General features: G+C 55.8%; 1 protein-coding gene across 4 annotated transcripts in view; it reads right to left on the bottom strand.

Moving 5' to 3' along the window:
- Positions 1-5,474: 5,474 nt before the first annotated feature.
- Positions 5,475-15,550, bottom strand: part of D2HGDH (D-2-hydroxyglutarate dehydrogenase) — a 33,130-nt gene continuing 23,054 nt past the window's right edge. For 2 of the 4 annotated variants that reach the window (XM_007967016.3, XM_038001253.2), the window contains one exon: positions 5,475-6,531. In XM_007967016.3, coding sequence (XP_007965207.1) covers positions 6,272-6,531 — 260 coding nt within the window. In that variant the 3' untranslated portion in view covers positions 5,475-6,271. Of the gene's footprint in view, positions 6,532-13,158; positions 13,306-15,550 lie in introns of all 4 variants that reach the window. The other 2 variants (XM_038001251.2, XM_038001249.2) reach the window with 2 other exon arrangements.

The following is a 15,550-nucleotide window of genomic DNA, read 5'->3' as shown; positions in this document are numbered from 1 at the left end:
CAGCCCTGTGCTTTGAAGTGGACCCTGCTCCACAGTCTCTGTCTTCCAGAGTCAAGGCACAAACCCTCACCACCAGGAAGAACGGGTTTCACCCCTTCCACCGGTGACGCTGAACATCCCTGGCCACTGTGCACCCCGTTCCCTCCGTCCCCAGGGCCCCAGGGCCCCAGGGCCAGGAATCCGGAAGGTGGCTCCAGGTGCCACATGCTTTGCCAGAAACAAAGGGAGCATCACCTTGCTTCCTGGCCTCTGTTTTCACAGCCGCTGGCACAGGGCCTGTGGGGAGGGGGTGAGGCAGGAGCCGGGAGGCCATCTGAGGACCTGCCCACAGCCCAACAGGACTCCAGCCCTGTCAGGCCACACCAGGGCACACCCAGGAGGTGCCTCCATGCCCGTCCGCCAGGCCGGGCACTGTTCTAGAAATTTCACAGCAACTCTTGATCTCCCAGAAGGGCAGGTGGGGAGACAGGGCCCATGCTCCCTCGAGTTTCCCCCTCTGGGGGTGGGTACAGGAGGGCAGAGCCCTTGAATGGGGGGCTGCCAGGACCGTGACTCCCACCTACCTTTATGGCCTCCTGGGTCCTGCCCTGGTCTGTCCTCCCCACACCCCTGAGGTCCAAGGGGCAGTGTTGGGAGCATTGCCAAGGGCTTGCGCCCGCCCTGGGTCTCACCACTACCAAAGCGAGGAGGGGCCTGTCCTGGGGCCTCAGCCTGGGGGCAGACGGCTGCCGCAGCTCCTTGCATGTACGTCCAAGGAAAAGTGAGCGGGAGGGCTCGGGTCTGGGATGTTCCACCAGGAGGAACCCGGCCCAGAGTCCAGGGGTCAGGAGGGCTCTCCTAAGACAGCCCCGGGCCTCCCGGCCCCTCCACCTGCCCCCAACCCTCAACTCGGGCTCCTGGTCCACCTCAAGGCCCCCCAGCCCTCCCTGCCCTGGGCAGTGCCACATTCTAGCAGCTATTTGCTCTAGGCCTCCCTGACCAGCTCCTTTTTATTTTTACTGAGAGATGGTGTTGCTCTGTCACCCAGGCTGGAGTACAGTGGTACAATCACCTGGGGTTCCCCGTAGCCTCGACCTCCTGAGCTCAGGCTTGTCCCTCCTCCCCTGTAAGAGCCTTCTGTAGCTGGAACTCTAGGTGCATGCCACCACATCTGGCTATTTTTAATTTTTTATGGAGACAGTCTCACCATGTGTGCCCAAGCTGTTCTCAAACTCCTGGGCTCAAGCAATCCTCCCACCTCGGCCTCTCAAAGTGCTGGGATTCCAGGCGTAAGCCACTGCTCCCAGCCCTGGACCAGTTCCTTGAGGCATTATTTTTCATTCCGCTGCGTTGCTTGGGTGGGTGTAGGGGTGGACACACCTACCACACGGGCAGCCTCAGGGTCCCAGACAGTCAGTGGCACCCCAAGGGACCCAGGCTGAGGGTAGGGGCCTTGGCAGGTCACAGGCGCTCAGAGGCAGCAGAACAGGGCCTAAACCCTTATGACTCAGGAAAGCAGCCAGCGCGAAGCTGCATAGTGAGGGGGCCAACGCGCCGGGCCAGGTGGGCAGAGCCCTGGTCACTGGTCAGTGATGTGCTTGCCATCTGGGTCCAGGCACGCTGCCCTGCACGCCTGCCACCTCTGCCTCCATGTGGGTGAGAGCACCTAGGTGCTGAGGCAAGAGACTGAAGGCACAAACTGTTTCAGTATAATAAAGAAAATAGCTAGAATAAGAATAGTCAAAATACAAATTAGATATAGAGATGATCATGGACAATTATCAATCATTATTATAAACATTATTAATCATTAGCTTTTAATATTACTCTTCATTGCATTTCATGCTCCTCCCGTACTCCTGCTTCCTCTTTGAAGTTTGTAGTAGATAGCGGTAAAAGAAATAATGCAAGTCTTAAAGTCTTTAATCTTTCTTATAAGTGCAGAGAAGTAAACGCTGACGTATCTGCCTTCTCTCTCTGTTTCAGCTACTGAAGAGGGAAGGGCCCCCATCCTGTAATCACATGACTGACTTCACCTTGTCAATCACTTAGAAGACTCACCCTCCTTACTCTGCCCCCTTGTCTTGGATGCAGTAAGTATCAGCGCGCCCAGCCGTTCGGGGCCACTACCGGTCTCCACGTCTTGATGGTAGTGGTCCCCAGGGCCCAGCTGCTTTCTCTTTCTCTCTTTATCTTGTGTCTTTATTTATTACAATCTTTCATCTCCACACACAGGGAAAACACCCGCTAAGCTCTGTAGGGCTGGACCCTACACCTCCACACAGCCAGGGTCCTAATGAACGTCTTCAGGGACCTGCGGGGTCACAGGAGCCCCAAATCCCAAACCCTTCCTCTGGGCCCTGAGTCCACAACCGTCAGACACCCCTAGATCCCAACCACTTGCCCTTCTGCTAATAGGAAACTGGCTCCCCCAGGGGCTCTCCCAGGGGCCAGCCGTCCTGGGGGAGTGAAGGGACGGGCAGTGTCCTCCCCTACGCTGCACTCTCCCTGGGGCTGAGACCACCAGGCCCGCAACTTCTCCCCTCTCCCCTGCTGTACACAGGCAGCTCTGGCCCTGCCTGGGGCCCCTCCCGCCACTCCCCTGGCCCCCTGCTCCGCCTCAGCCCAGGGGCCCTGGTTGTGTAACATCTTCTCACGTTGCAGCAGCTTAGAGGTCTTAATGTGACGATCGCCAGTTTCTAATCCAAACACAAAGGCCCCCCTCAGCACCTCCCCCATCGCAACAACCCTGGCTGGAGCCGCTGCAGAATTCCGTCAGAACCAGCCTGGCCGGAGCCCCTGCAGAAGGAACGGGGTCAGAACCCGCCTTCCTCCCCACACACTTGGGCTCTGCACTGCTCCTTCCGTGTGGACGCAGGTCTCGTCAGAGCCTCCGGCTGGGAGGTTGGGCGGTGCGGAACTCTCTGCACACACCTGACCACAGACACGCATCCCCGTCACGTGGCCGCTGGGGGAGCTGTCTCCGGGGCACCAAGGCCAGCGGCCTCACGCAGATTCACCGAGCTCTCCCGCGTCAGTCACTCGCAGTATGTGTTAACCCGCGAGGCACACAGTCCGCCTGGATGTGACCGGGTCTTACCAGATTTTCCTGTTAGATAGAGAAACACAACAGGTTTCCGGCATGCGAACACCCCTGGCCTCCCGGCCACCACGCGGTGTGGGTTTTCCTCACGGCAGAGAGACCGTTCCTCGGACCAGCCAGGTGTCTCTGGCACCTGCTTTGCCTGGCTGTGCTGTATTTCACGTCATCTAAAGGCACAAAAGGAAAGCCTGAGGGGGTTCTAAGAAGCCCCTCCCCATTGCTGGATAAACTGGAGGTGAACATGGCAGGGCAAGGCAGCAGTGGAGACGGTGGGACCCAGCCACGGAGCTCCAGGAACAAGTGCCCATGGCTGGCGGCGGGGCTGGCACTGGCAGGACGTGCCTGGCACTGGTCTGCTCCAGCCCAATGGTCACCGGAGCCTCCTGGAGCCAGATCCCTGGGAAGGAGCAGCCACAGCCTCTTCCTCCCACAACAGTCCTGGGACTGTGTCTGCTTCCCCAGTCCCCAGAGGCCCGGCGGCAGGCAGTGTGGACACAGGGGTCCTGCTCTCCCAGGGTCCAGAGAGCACTAGAGGGAGGAATTCCTCCTCCGCCTTCTGCAGGCACTGCCAGCCAGTGTCCCTTAGCAGGCGAGGCCAGGTCTCTGTACCAGAGCCCGTGCTGAGCCCAGATCCTCACAGGAAGCCTGGGGCTCTGGGCTTTTCCCTGTCACCTGGCTGGCCTCTCCAACAACAGGAGTGAGCATTTAGACCATGGCCAGGGCGAAGGGGGCCCTTAGGAGGGCGATGGTCTGAGAATCACAGGTCCCTACCCAGGGGTGGGATGTGGGGTTGTGCGGCCAGCATGGGCAGAAACTTGAAAGCCCCCAAGCCGCCCCTGGGCCAGTAGCAGCCACCCGGGACAGGACGGCAGGTGCACAGCCAGGGTCAGAAGGTCAGCAACTCACCCTGGACTGCAGCCTACCCAGCAGGGACCACGTGCCCGGCAGCAGAGCTGGAGGAACAAGCGGAAAAATGGCCAGCCCCCAACCAGAGGTCAGAGGGAAGGGCAGGAGCTACTGGCTGACCTCGGGCACACGGGCACATGCTGTGAGGCTTTGTGTCAGGCAGCCATGCAGCCTGAGTTCTGCTCTGTGCAACAGATACTGTAGGGCTGCCCATGGGTACCCAGGCTGGGATGGCAGAAGAGTAGCCACAGTCCAGGGACAGAGCTGGGCCTTGGCCAGAGAGGCAGGACAGCCCTAGGTGCCCCCAGGCACAGCAGGGAGTAGCTCAGGCATTGGAACCCACTGGTTCTGCTGGGCCAGCGTGAGGGGCATGAAAGTGCCCGATTTGTGCCTTAAAAGCATGCTGGATTGGCTGGACACAGAGGCTCAGGCCTGTAATTCCAACACTTCGGGAGGTTGAGGTGGGAGGCTGCTTGAGGCCAGGAGTTTAAGACCAGCCTGGGCAACACAGGGAGACCTCATCTCTACAAAAAAATTTTAAAAGTTATCTGGGCATGGCCAGGAGTGGTGGCTCACGCCTGGAATCCCAGCACTTTGGGAGGCCGAGGCAGGTGGATCATGAGGTCAGGAGATCGAGACCATCTGGCTAACATGGTGAAACCCCATCTTTACTAAAAATACAAAAAATTTGCCGGGTGTGGTGGCAGGTGCCTGTAGTCCCAGCTACTTGTGAGGCTGAGGCAGAAGAATGGCATGAACCCAGGAGGTGGAGCTTGCAGTGAGCCGAGATCACACTCCAGCCTGGGTGACAGAGTGAGACTCTGTCTCAAAAAAAAAAAAAATTATCTGGGCATGACGGCTCACACCTGTACTTCCCAGCTACTCAGGAGGCTGAGGTGGATCACTTGAGCCCAGGAGGTTGAGGCTGCACTGAGCTGACTGTACCCCTGCACTCCAGCCTGGGTGACAGAGTGAGACCCTGTCTCAAAAAAAAAAAATCATGCTGGACGAAGGCCCCCACCCACCCCCCGAGAACCTCCACCAGGAGGATGTGGCTGGTCCACAGAGACCCCGGCTGGGCAGGCGGGCTCTGCAGGGCGGTGGGTCGGAGGTGCTTTTCCCCCTCTGAGCAGGATCCAAGATCCTAGACACCCACAGAGACAGGAGGGGCCCACAGAGACAGGAGGGGCCCATGGAGACAGGAGGGGCCCACGGATCCACCTTGGTCAGGTACAGCCACTGAGGGCCTCCAGGACCACCAAGGGTTACAAGGTGCCCGTTCCATGCCCAGGCCTGCCCTGTGCAGCCGGTGGGAGCTCAGCTGCCACCAGGACAGTGCATGGGGACAGGGGGCACAGTGACAGTCACAGTAGCGTCAGGCCCAGCCACACCATGGCCCAGGGGTCCGGGGGTTGTAAACGGGATGCACAGGCCCTTCATGACGGGCTTCGCAAGATGATTTCCAGTAACAGAAGCAAAGAGAAGGTTGTAACCAATTCAGACTTTTACTGGACGTTCACGACAGAAAGAGATGTGCGTCCAGCTGCATCGCCCAGCCCATCCGCTACCCGGGGCGGCTGACGAGCAGAAACGCACTCTGCAGTGGCTCCCGTCCGCGCCGGGGCCCTCGCCCGCAGCACCACGTTCTTCATAGAAGCAGAACCTGAGACTCAGAGCACAGCTCGCCCTGATAACTGTCTTCCCAGCTGGTAGCCTCTAGAAGACGGGGGAAATGACACGTTCCTGTCACTCAGGCCCAGACACAAGCCACAGTCACCCCTCCCGCGGGCGTCCACGGCCTGAGGGACCTGGCTCCATTCGGCAGAGCCATAGCGCTCCGGTCATCTCGGCAACCCACGATCACGCCTGCGTGGTCCTGCCCACAGCCCCCCACTGCCCACGTACTGCCCGGGGAACCAGCAGCAAATAGGCGGAAGAACCACCCAGTGCCAGCTCCCTAGGCTGCAGCAGGCAAGGTGGAGCCAGGGACCCCCACCACGCAAGTGAGACCCAGCCCCACTTCCACCCTGACCCGTCCAGGATGGCCGCAGAGGCCCCACCTCGCCCTGCAAAGGAGGGAGCCTGCCGCGTTCCCCGCTCTGCTAGATGCTCCTGCCCGAGGGCCTGCGTCCAGCAGTTCCCCAGTGCGGGCTCCTAGTCCCTCCGACTAGGTGCCTGGTCCCCCGCCCACTGCCGGCTCATCACTCAGAGCCACTGCCAACGCTCCCGCCCGAGAGCCATCCGCTGACCCCCAGCGAGCCTTGGTAGCAGTGGAAGCGGCTGTCAGGCCTGGCTGGGCAGCGTCTTGTAGGGGTTGAGGATGCCCTTGGGGTCCAGCAGGGCCTTGAGCTGCTGCATGAGCTGCAGGGCCTTGGGTGGCTTGCTGTAGCCCAGCACATCCCTCTTCCTGAAGCCCACGCCGTGCTCTGCGCTGACGCTGCCCTGCTGTCTGGCCGTCCACTCGTACACGTGGGGCTCCAGGGCGCCCAGGAGCGACGGGCTGAAGGCCTCCGCCGTCACGTTGAGGTGCAGGTTACCATCTCCTGGAGGGACAAAGGTACACAGGTCAGGCTGGGCGGGGCAGCCCCCAGAACCCCACTCCTCCCCCAACAGCCCCTCCCAAGATCCCCTCCCTAGCAACCCTCAGACCACTGGCTGAGCCTCACCCTCATGTCACCCGCCCCGGACGTGCTGACCCCTCCTCTGGGGCTGCTGCTACCTTGGCTTCTCCCTGCTTCTTTCCCCAAGTTCTCCCCGATCTTCCTACACCCTCTGCCCAGGGCTCCCATCTCCCCAAGTTCTCCCCCCTCTTCCTACTCCCTATGCCCAGGGCTCCCATCTCCCCACCTTCTCCCCCCTCTTCCCACTCCCCTCTGCCCAGGGCTCCCATCTCCCCACCTTCTCCCCCCTCTTCCTACTCCCCTCTGCCCAGGGCTCCCATCTCCCCACCTTCTCCCCCCTCTTCCTACTCCCCTCTGCCCAGGGCTCCCATCTCCCCACCTTCTCCCCCCTCTTCCCACTCCCCTCTGCCCAGGGCTCCCATCTCCCCACCTTCTCCCCCCTCTTCCTACTCCCCTCTGCCCAGGGCTCCCATCTCCCCACCTTCTCCCCCCTCTTCCTACTCCCCTCTGCCCAGGGCTCCCATCTCCCCACCTTCTCCCCCCTCTTCCTACTCCCTCTGCCCAGGGCTCCCATCTCCCCACCTTCTCCCCCCTCTTCCTACTCCCCTCTGCCCAGGGCTCCCATCTCCCCACCTTCTCCCCCCTCTTCCTACTCCCCTCTGCCCAGGGCTCCCATCTCCCCAAGTTCTCCCCTCTCTTCCTACTCCCCTCTGCCCAGGGCTCCCATCTCCCCAAGTTCTCCCCCCTCTTCCTACTCCCCTCTGTCCAGGGCTCCCATCTCCCCAAGTTCTCCCCCCTCTTCCTACTCCCTCTGCCTAGGGCTCCCATCTCCCCACCTTCTCCCCCCTCTTCCTACTCCCCTCTGCCCAGGGCTCCCATCTCCCCACCTTCTCCCCCCTCTTCCTACTCCCTCTGCCCAGGGCTCCCATCTCCCCAAGTTCTCCCCCCTCTTCCTACTCCCTCGGCCCAGGGCTCCCATCTCCCCACCTTCTCCCGCCTCTTCCTACTCCCTCTGCCCAGGGCTCCCATCTCCCCAGGCGGAGAGTGAGCACATGAGCAACCGCATGGCCTGCCTGCCACTGCCTCCCTCCTGACCTGGAAGAGCCCAGTCTCCCAGTCTGTACCCCCAGCACCTGGTCAGACGGAGGGGTCCGCAGTGGCGCCCAGGGCTATCTGGATGCCCCCACCCCACGGACATCTCCCCTGGAGCTGCCCAGCCACTGCCCGCTGCAGACAAAGCCCTGGCTCCCAGCCGCCTCCTCTCTGGTCCCCTCACCCCACACTGAGCCCCCAGGGTGGTGGCTCTCCAAGCACACCCTGGTCCTGGCCCACCCCACGCACAACCTCCTCTTCTGACCTCAGAGGTCAACAAGGGGATGGCTCAGAGAAGAGGCTGGGGAGAGCCAAGGTCAGAGCCAAGTGAGGATCCCGCCCCACCTCCGGGCCAGCAGGAGAGGGAGCCAGAAACCAGCTCGAGGGCTGCCCAGACGAGACCAGTGGCTTTTAACGCAGAGCTGCACACTGAGGAGGAGCCCCAGAGGTAAACCGGGACACACCACCCCCAACTGTGCCATGCTGGGGTGGGGGCTGTTTTCCCACAAAGGCAACCGAGAAGCGGCAGACCCAAGAAAAGCTCCCCCGACTCAGGTCCTGCCTAAGAGCAGCACAGGGATGACAAGGGCAAAGACCCTCCCTCCACCAGAACCGACAAACGTAAAGGCAGCTTCAGGCCCAGCCGTCCTCTGCCACCTCCCTGCCTCCTCCAAGATGCCTCCCGGAGACTCGCAGTCCATGTCCTGTCATGTGACGTCCCTAAAACTTGACTGTTTGTTGAGGACACCACATGGGCCTGAATTCACAGCCAGCTCTTTGAGAATCCCTCATTCCCTGGTCACTCCCAAGCAGACATGAAACGCATGTGGATGAGCCTCCATATTTGTCCTATGAATCTGCCTGTAGCTGCAGGGTCCATCCCAGCTGGGAACTAGAAAGGGTAGATAGAAAAAGATTTCTCCACCCCTGCGAGAACAAACCTGAGGCAGGGAGTACAGCAGGGACCCCACCCACAGTCCCCACCCCTCCCAGTCCCCACAGACGCCTGCTCAGGCCAGAGAGGGAGGGACTTGCCCAGGGAGGACTGGTTGTGAAAGAGAAAAACCACATCCACAGAAAAGGTTCGTTTCGCTTTGTTTTTTTGAGACAGGGTCTCCCTCTGTCACCCAGGCCGGAGTGCAGTAGAGCGATCCTAGCTCACTGCTTCAACCTCCTGTGCTCAAGCAGTCCTCCTACCTCTGCCTCCTGAGTAGCTGGGACTGCAGGCATGTACCACCACGTCTGGCTAATTATTTTTTTTACAGAGACGGTGGGGTGTCTCACCATGTTGCCCAGGCTGGTCCTGAACTCCTGACCTCAAGCAGTCCTCCCACCTCGGCTTCCCAAAGTGCTGAGATTAGTGTGAGCCACGTGCCTGGAGTCCAGAGTATGTGAATACAGTCACGCTTCATAACAACGTTTCACCCAACACCGGACCACAGAGATGATGTTGGTCCCATAACATTAAAATGGAGCTGAAAAATTGCCATCACCTTAATTATGATGTCACCATGTTGTAGCACAATTACTTGTTTTTTTTTTTTTTTTTTTTTTAGACAGAGTTTCGCTTTGTTGCCCAGCCTGGAGTGCAATGGTGCAATCTCGGTTCACCGCAACCTCTGTCTCCCAGGTCCAAGCAATTCTCCTGCCTCAGCCTCCTGGGAGCAGCTGGGATTACAGGCACCGGCCACCATGCCCGGCTCATTTTGTATTTTTAGTAGAGATGGGGTTTCTCCATGTTGAGGCTGGTCTCAAACTCCTGACCTCAGGTGATCCGCCTGCCTCAGTCTCCCAAAGTGCCGGGATTACATGCATGAGCCACCGCGCCTGGCCAATTACTTGTTAATATCAGTTTAGGGTAGCCTCAGTGTGCAGTGTTTATAAAGTCTAGAGTAGGGTCCGGTCATTTCCTAGGCCTTTGCAATCCCTCACCCCTCACCCACGGCTTCGCCAGAGCAACCTCCAGTCCCGCGAGACCCACTCGTGATGGGCACCCTACACAGGTGTGGCATTCTTACCTTTTATACCGTATTTTTATGGTCCCTTTTCTAGGATTAGCTTTTGTGTTCAGGCACATAGCACCGTTTCACAACTGCTTCCGGCATTACGTGGATGATGGCTGTGGTCTGTCACCTGGGGTAATGGCAACACCACACAGCCTTGGTGTGGAAGAGGCTGTCCCATCTGGGTGTGAGTGCCCTCCGTGATGCTAGCGCAAAACGAAACCACCTAATGACACATTTCTCAGGATGCATGCCCGTCATTAAGTAACACCCAACTGTATTCCCGACCAATGGCCTGTACCCGGGTCTGCAGCCGAAACGCACGCTGCCTCGGGTCCCAAACCCAGCTGAGAACGTGCCGATTAAAGAGGTTCCGGGCGGGGCCCCAGTCCCTCACCCTCTCCACCCACTGCAGAAGCAAACCACCTCCCCTGCAGGCCTCAAATAATTCCTGCAGATAAAGACCTAACGAACATGAGCTCATGCCAACAACATGCACACAAGAAGACAAACCACCATGGGCAAGGTCAGAATCAGACCCACGAACACCTCAGACGCCGTCATTTCCAGACACAGAACACAACGGTGTCATATGTAAAGAAATAAGAGACAAAAATATAAAACCACAAAATCTGACCAAGCAGTTTTTAAATATCCACGCCAATCTTCTGGAGGTGAAACGCATCATGGCTGGCCTGTGGACCTGAACAGACAGGTCTGACGGCCGATCACACACAGCAGAGGACGCCAAGCCGGAGACACTGCAAATAGCATCCAAATGCGAGAGACGGGATCCTGGTATCGGTAGACAAGAAACAAGGGGGCTTGGACTGAGTTCCAGGAAGAGGAGAGAGGGAGGGAGAAACGGTGTTTGAAGAGACTCCGGTGGCTGAGGAATTTCTAAAGCCAAGAAGACCCCAAAGCCCCACAAGTGCCAGGCAGGTAAAAAACACTCGCCCGGCCCCACCAGAGTGAAACTGCAGAACCCCAAAGACGGCGGACGGAAGGAGCTGAAAGCAGCAAGAAGGAAAAAGCTGGCCGGGTGCGGCAGCTCACGCCTGCAATCCCAGCACTGTGGGAGACCGAGGCGGGTGGATCACGAGGTCAGGAGTTGGAGACCAGCCTGGCCAATATGGCGAAACCCCATCTCTACTAAAAATACAAAAATTAGCCGGGCGTGGTGGTGCACACCTGTAGTCTCAGCTGCTCAGGAGGCTGAGGCAGGAGAATCGCCTGAACCCGGGAGGCAGAGGCTGCAGTGAGCCGAAGTCGCACCACTGCACTCCAGCCTGGGTGACAGCGGGACTCCATCTCAAAAAAAAAAGAAAGAAAGAAAGAAAAAGCGGATCCCCTCCATTCCCCCGAAGGGAACTGCCCTGCACTGAGGCTGTCTCGGCAACAGCAGACATCGAAGAGGGGACAGAAGCTCCCCTCTGCCACTGGGAAGCGACTGTCAACCCAGAACCACTGAAATCCACTGAGGAAAAGACATTTTTATCAACTAAATCATTTCCAGACAAATAAAACCTGTGCTGTTCCGTCACCTATTTTTCCATGCCAGGGAAAATTCTGGAGGCTGAGATTCAAGCAGAGGCTGTGTGCAGACTGGCTACGCAGAATCAGGACAGTAACATGGTGACAGGGTTATGTGTGGCTGAACAAGGCAGAACCAGAATACACCCCCAAACAGCATGCAGGTGCCCCTCAGTGTCCCTGGGGGCCTGGATATAGGACCCCTCGGATATCAAAATCCTCAGATGCTCAAGTCTCTGACAGGAAATGGCGTGGGATTTGCATATGAACTACACACATCCTCCTGTATCCTTTTTTTTGCTTGAGACGGAGTTTTGCTCTTTTGCCCAGGCTGGAGTGCAGTGGCACAACCTTGGCTCACTGCAACCTCTGCCTCTCAGGTTCAAGCGATTCTCCTGCCTCAGCCTCCCAAGCAGCTGGGATTACAGGCACGTGCCACCAAACCTGGCTAATTTTTGTATTTTTAGTAGAGATGTGGTTTCACCATGTTGGCCAGGCTGGTCTCGAACTCCTGACCTCCGGTGATCCACCCACTTTGGCCTCCCATACTGCTGGGATTACAAACGTAAGCCACCGTGCCTGGCCCCTCCTGTATACTTTAAATCACCTCTAGATTACTCACGTTGCCTGGTACGATGGAAATGCTGTGTCTGTCACTGTTACGCTGCATCATCTTTATTTTTTATTGTTGCATTTTTTTTATTGTTGTATTGTTATTTTTATGGTTGAATCTGACGTGAAGCCCGCAAATACAGGGGCTGACCATAAACTGGGGGGAAAACGACAGCCAAAGTGACGGGGGCCTGAAGTCCTCACACTGTGCAGCCATCAGGGCTCCTAGAGAGGCAGAACCAGCAGGATGTGTGTGTACAGAGAGAGCGAGCAAGAGAGTGAGATTACACATATTTAAAGGAAGATACAGAGAAAGACGGAGCGACGCACTGAGACACAGGTAGATGACAGACACTGATTTTAATGAACTGATTCATGGGACTGAGGGAGCTAAGTCTAAAATCTGAAGTCCAGGTCAGCAGGCTGGAGATCCCAGCAGGAGCTGGTGCTGCAGCTCGAGTCTCCATCTGGGTCAGAATCCCCTCTTCCTTTGCGCTTGTGGTCTTTGACTGACTGGGTAAGGCCCACTCACTCCGGCACCCAACATCTACTGATTTAAATGTTAATCACACATAAAAAATGCCTTCACAGAAACATCCAGACTGGAGTTGGACCAAACGAGGGTACCAGGGCCCAGCCAAGCGGACACAGAGAATTCACCATCACACATTGTTTGGGAGGAAGATAGTGACTCTGATTAACCTCAAACCCAGAGGGCTAGAAACGCCCGCTATGCTGCTAGGGCGACCACCAACAGTTAGTAAATGGCAAAAAGCTAAATGACAAAGAACATAAACCACAAGAAGAGCAAAAACCAGAGGAAAAAAACAGACAAGAAGTGAGAGACCAAGAGCAGGGTGAAGTAAACAAACCCAAACAACGCGCCACAGGACCTGCTCAGCAGCCAAACACTCTCATTCGAGACGGCAAACAAGCACGCGAAAAACCTGTCCGGGGGCGTCCACAAGAAACACGTCTAAATCATTACGGATAGAAAAGCTGAAAGTAACAGGAGGAAAAACAACACGTGAGGCAAACACTAAATGAAAGAAAGTTAGCATCACTGTGTAATAAACAAAGCAGACACCAAGGCAACGGGCAATGCTGGAGACAAAGTGTGAGTTCATCACGATAAGAGATTCAGTTTCCCAGAACGAAGAGATGAACCTCATGTCCTGTGCCCCTAAGACCACGTCTCCAGCACTGGCAAAGCTACAGGAGGAACAGATGAGTCTGTTGTCAGCGGATTTCTAACACCTCCCTCAGGGAGTGGCAGGTCAGCAGGATGCAGAATGAGCACACGACGTACACGTTTTATCTGATGGATCTGTACAAACACTGATTCCACCAACTGCAGAGAGCACAGTGTTTTCAAGCACTCCACGGTTATGAAAGCTGATGACAAGCTGGCCACGGATCAAGTTTCCAAAATCTGATCTGATAAGGGCCAAGTTTCCTGGGTAAAAAGCAATAAAAAAGAAATCAATAATTTAAAAAATAACTAGAAAACTACCACGTTTGGAAATCAAGAAATACACTTCTGCATAACTCGTGGGTCAAAGAAGAAATGATAATGCAAGCAGCAAATGACGCCAGGCACAGTACCTCACGCCTGTCATCTTTGGCTTGGAGAGGCGAAGGAGGGAGCATTGCTTGAGGCCCGGAGTTCAAGACCAGCCTGGCCACACAACTGGCTCTACATGACTCTGGATCTACAAATGTGTGTAGTGTAGATCAGATCTCACTGTGTTGCCCAGGCTGATCTAGAACTACTGGACTCCAGTGATCCTCCCACCTTGGTTTACCAGAGTATTGAGATTACAGGTGTGAGCCACCAAACCGGGCCTACAAAAAAATTTTTTTTTAGTTAGCCAGGGCTGCTGGCGTGTGTGTGGCGGGCCTGCTTGATCCCAGAAGGTCGAGTCTGTGGTAAGGCACTGCACTCCAGCCTGGGTGACAGCGAGACCCTGTCCCCTCAAAAAAAGAAAAGGGTGTGGGGGGCATCCCACAAATGCTAGATACAAAAACAAAAGAATATTTGAACAACTTTATGCTAATATGGAAAAAAAAACCCCAGAAAAACCAATCTAGAAGAAAGGAAAACTAGAAAGTCCCATAGCTATTGAAGAAATTGAGCTATAATTTTAAAATACTCCCCCCGCAAAAACCTCCAGGCCCAAACAGCTCCACTGGCAAGTTCTGCATAATACTCATGTTATGATTTTGATACCAAAATCCAGCATGGACAGAAGAAAGGAACAGTGTGGAACAGAATCACCCACCAAGACCCCTGTCAAAATCCCACACCAAACATAAACTCATCTAGCAAGATACAAAAAGGATGACGGCCACCCTGGGCCTACCCCAGAAACACAGACTCATCTGCCTCCAGAGGGATCAGTAGACAAGCACCTGGTCACCATGGTAGATGCAGGAAAAGCATTTTAAAAATTCAACATTCATTCTTGCTTTTTTTTTTTTTTTTTGAGACAGAGTTTCACTCTTGTTGCCCAGGCTGGAGTGCAATGGTGCAATCTCTGCTCACTGCAACCTCTGCCTCCTGGGTTCAAGTGATTCTCCTGCCTCAGCCTCCCGAGTAGCTGGGATTACAGGTGCCCACCACCATGCCCAGCTATTTTTAGTAGAGACGGAGTTACACCATGTTGGCCAGGCTGGTCTCAAACTCCTGACCTTAGGTGATCCACCAGCCTCAGCCTCCTAAAGTGCTGAGATTACAGGCATAAGCTGCCACGCCTGGCCTAAACTACATTTAATATGTTGAATAAATAAAAGAAAAGATGGTGGAAGTAATCAAAAAGATAAACAGTATCAGAAGAGAATCAGGCGTGAGCCACTGTGCCCAGACTTTTTTTTTTTTTTGAGATGGAGTCTCGCTCTGTTACCCAGGCTGGAGGGCAGTGGCACGATCTCGGCTCACTGCAACCTCTGCCTCCTGGGTTCAAGCGATTCTCTTGCCTCAGCCTCCCAAGTAGCTGGGATTACAGGTGCCTGCCACCATGCTCAGTTAATTTTTTTTAGTTTTAGTAGAGGCGGTATTTTAGGTTTCACCTAGTATTTTAGGTTTCACCTAGTATTTTAGGTTTCACCACGTTGGCCAGGCTGGTCTCGAACTCCTGACCTCAGGTGATCCACCCGGCTCAGCCTCCCAAAGTACTGGGATTACAGGCGTAAGCCATTGCGCCCGGCCCATTCTTGCTTTCACAAAGTAACAGCGGGCTCATTCAATTTCTGACCAAGATGGTCTGCTTTATCTGTAGCCAAGAGAGGCTGAAGTTACCTGCAGAGGAGGAAACCTCCTGGCTCGAAGTCATATTTTGAATTACTGGGGCTCCCGTACCTCTCTTCTCTGGATGACACACCCATCAAGCCCTTACCCCCTTACCATTCAGGAGTCCTGCCTTCCTATCACAGAAGATTACCATCCAGTCTATGTCAAATCCTCCAGAAGTACCCGTCCCGCAGGCGGGGCAACTTTGGGCAAGTTACTTAAATTCTCTGAACCTGTTCACACGTGTGTAAAAGGGAAGCACCACCACCAGTCCTAAAAGCTGCTGTGCAGAGAAGTTTCTCCACATCAAGTGCTCAGAATGATGCCTGGGACGGCACAGGCCCTTCATACATAATACATATTATTATCGTCGCGCACAAAACCCTAGACCCTCCTGTAACCAGAGGTGGCA

The sequence above is a fragment of the Chlorocebus sabaeus genome, chromosome 10 (genome assembly GCF_047675955.1).
Source record: "Chlorocebus sabaeus isolate Y175 chromosome 10, mChlSab1.0.hap1, whole genome shotgun sequence".
Classification (NCBI taxonomy): domain Eukaryota; kingdom Metazoa; phylum Chordata; class Mammalia; order Primates; family Cercopithecidae; genus Chlorocebus; species Chlorocebus sabaeus.
The sequence above is the reverse complement of the archived record's forward strand: the minus strand, read 5'-3'. Positions and strand labels throughout refer to the sequence as shown.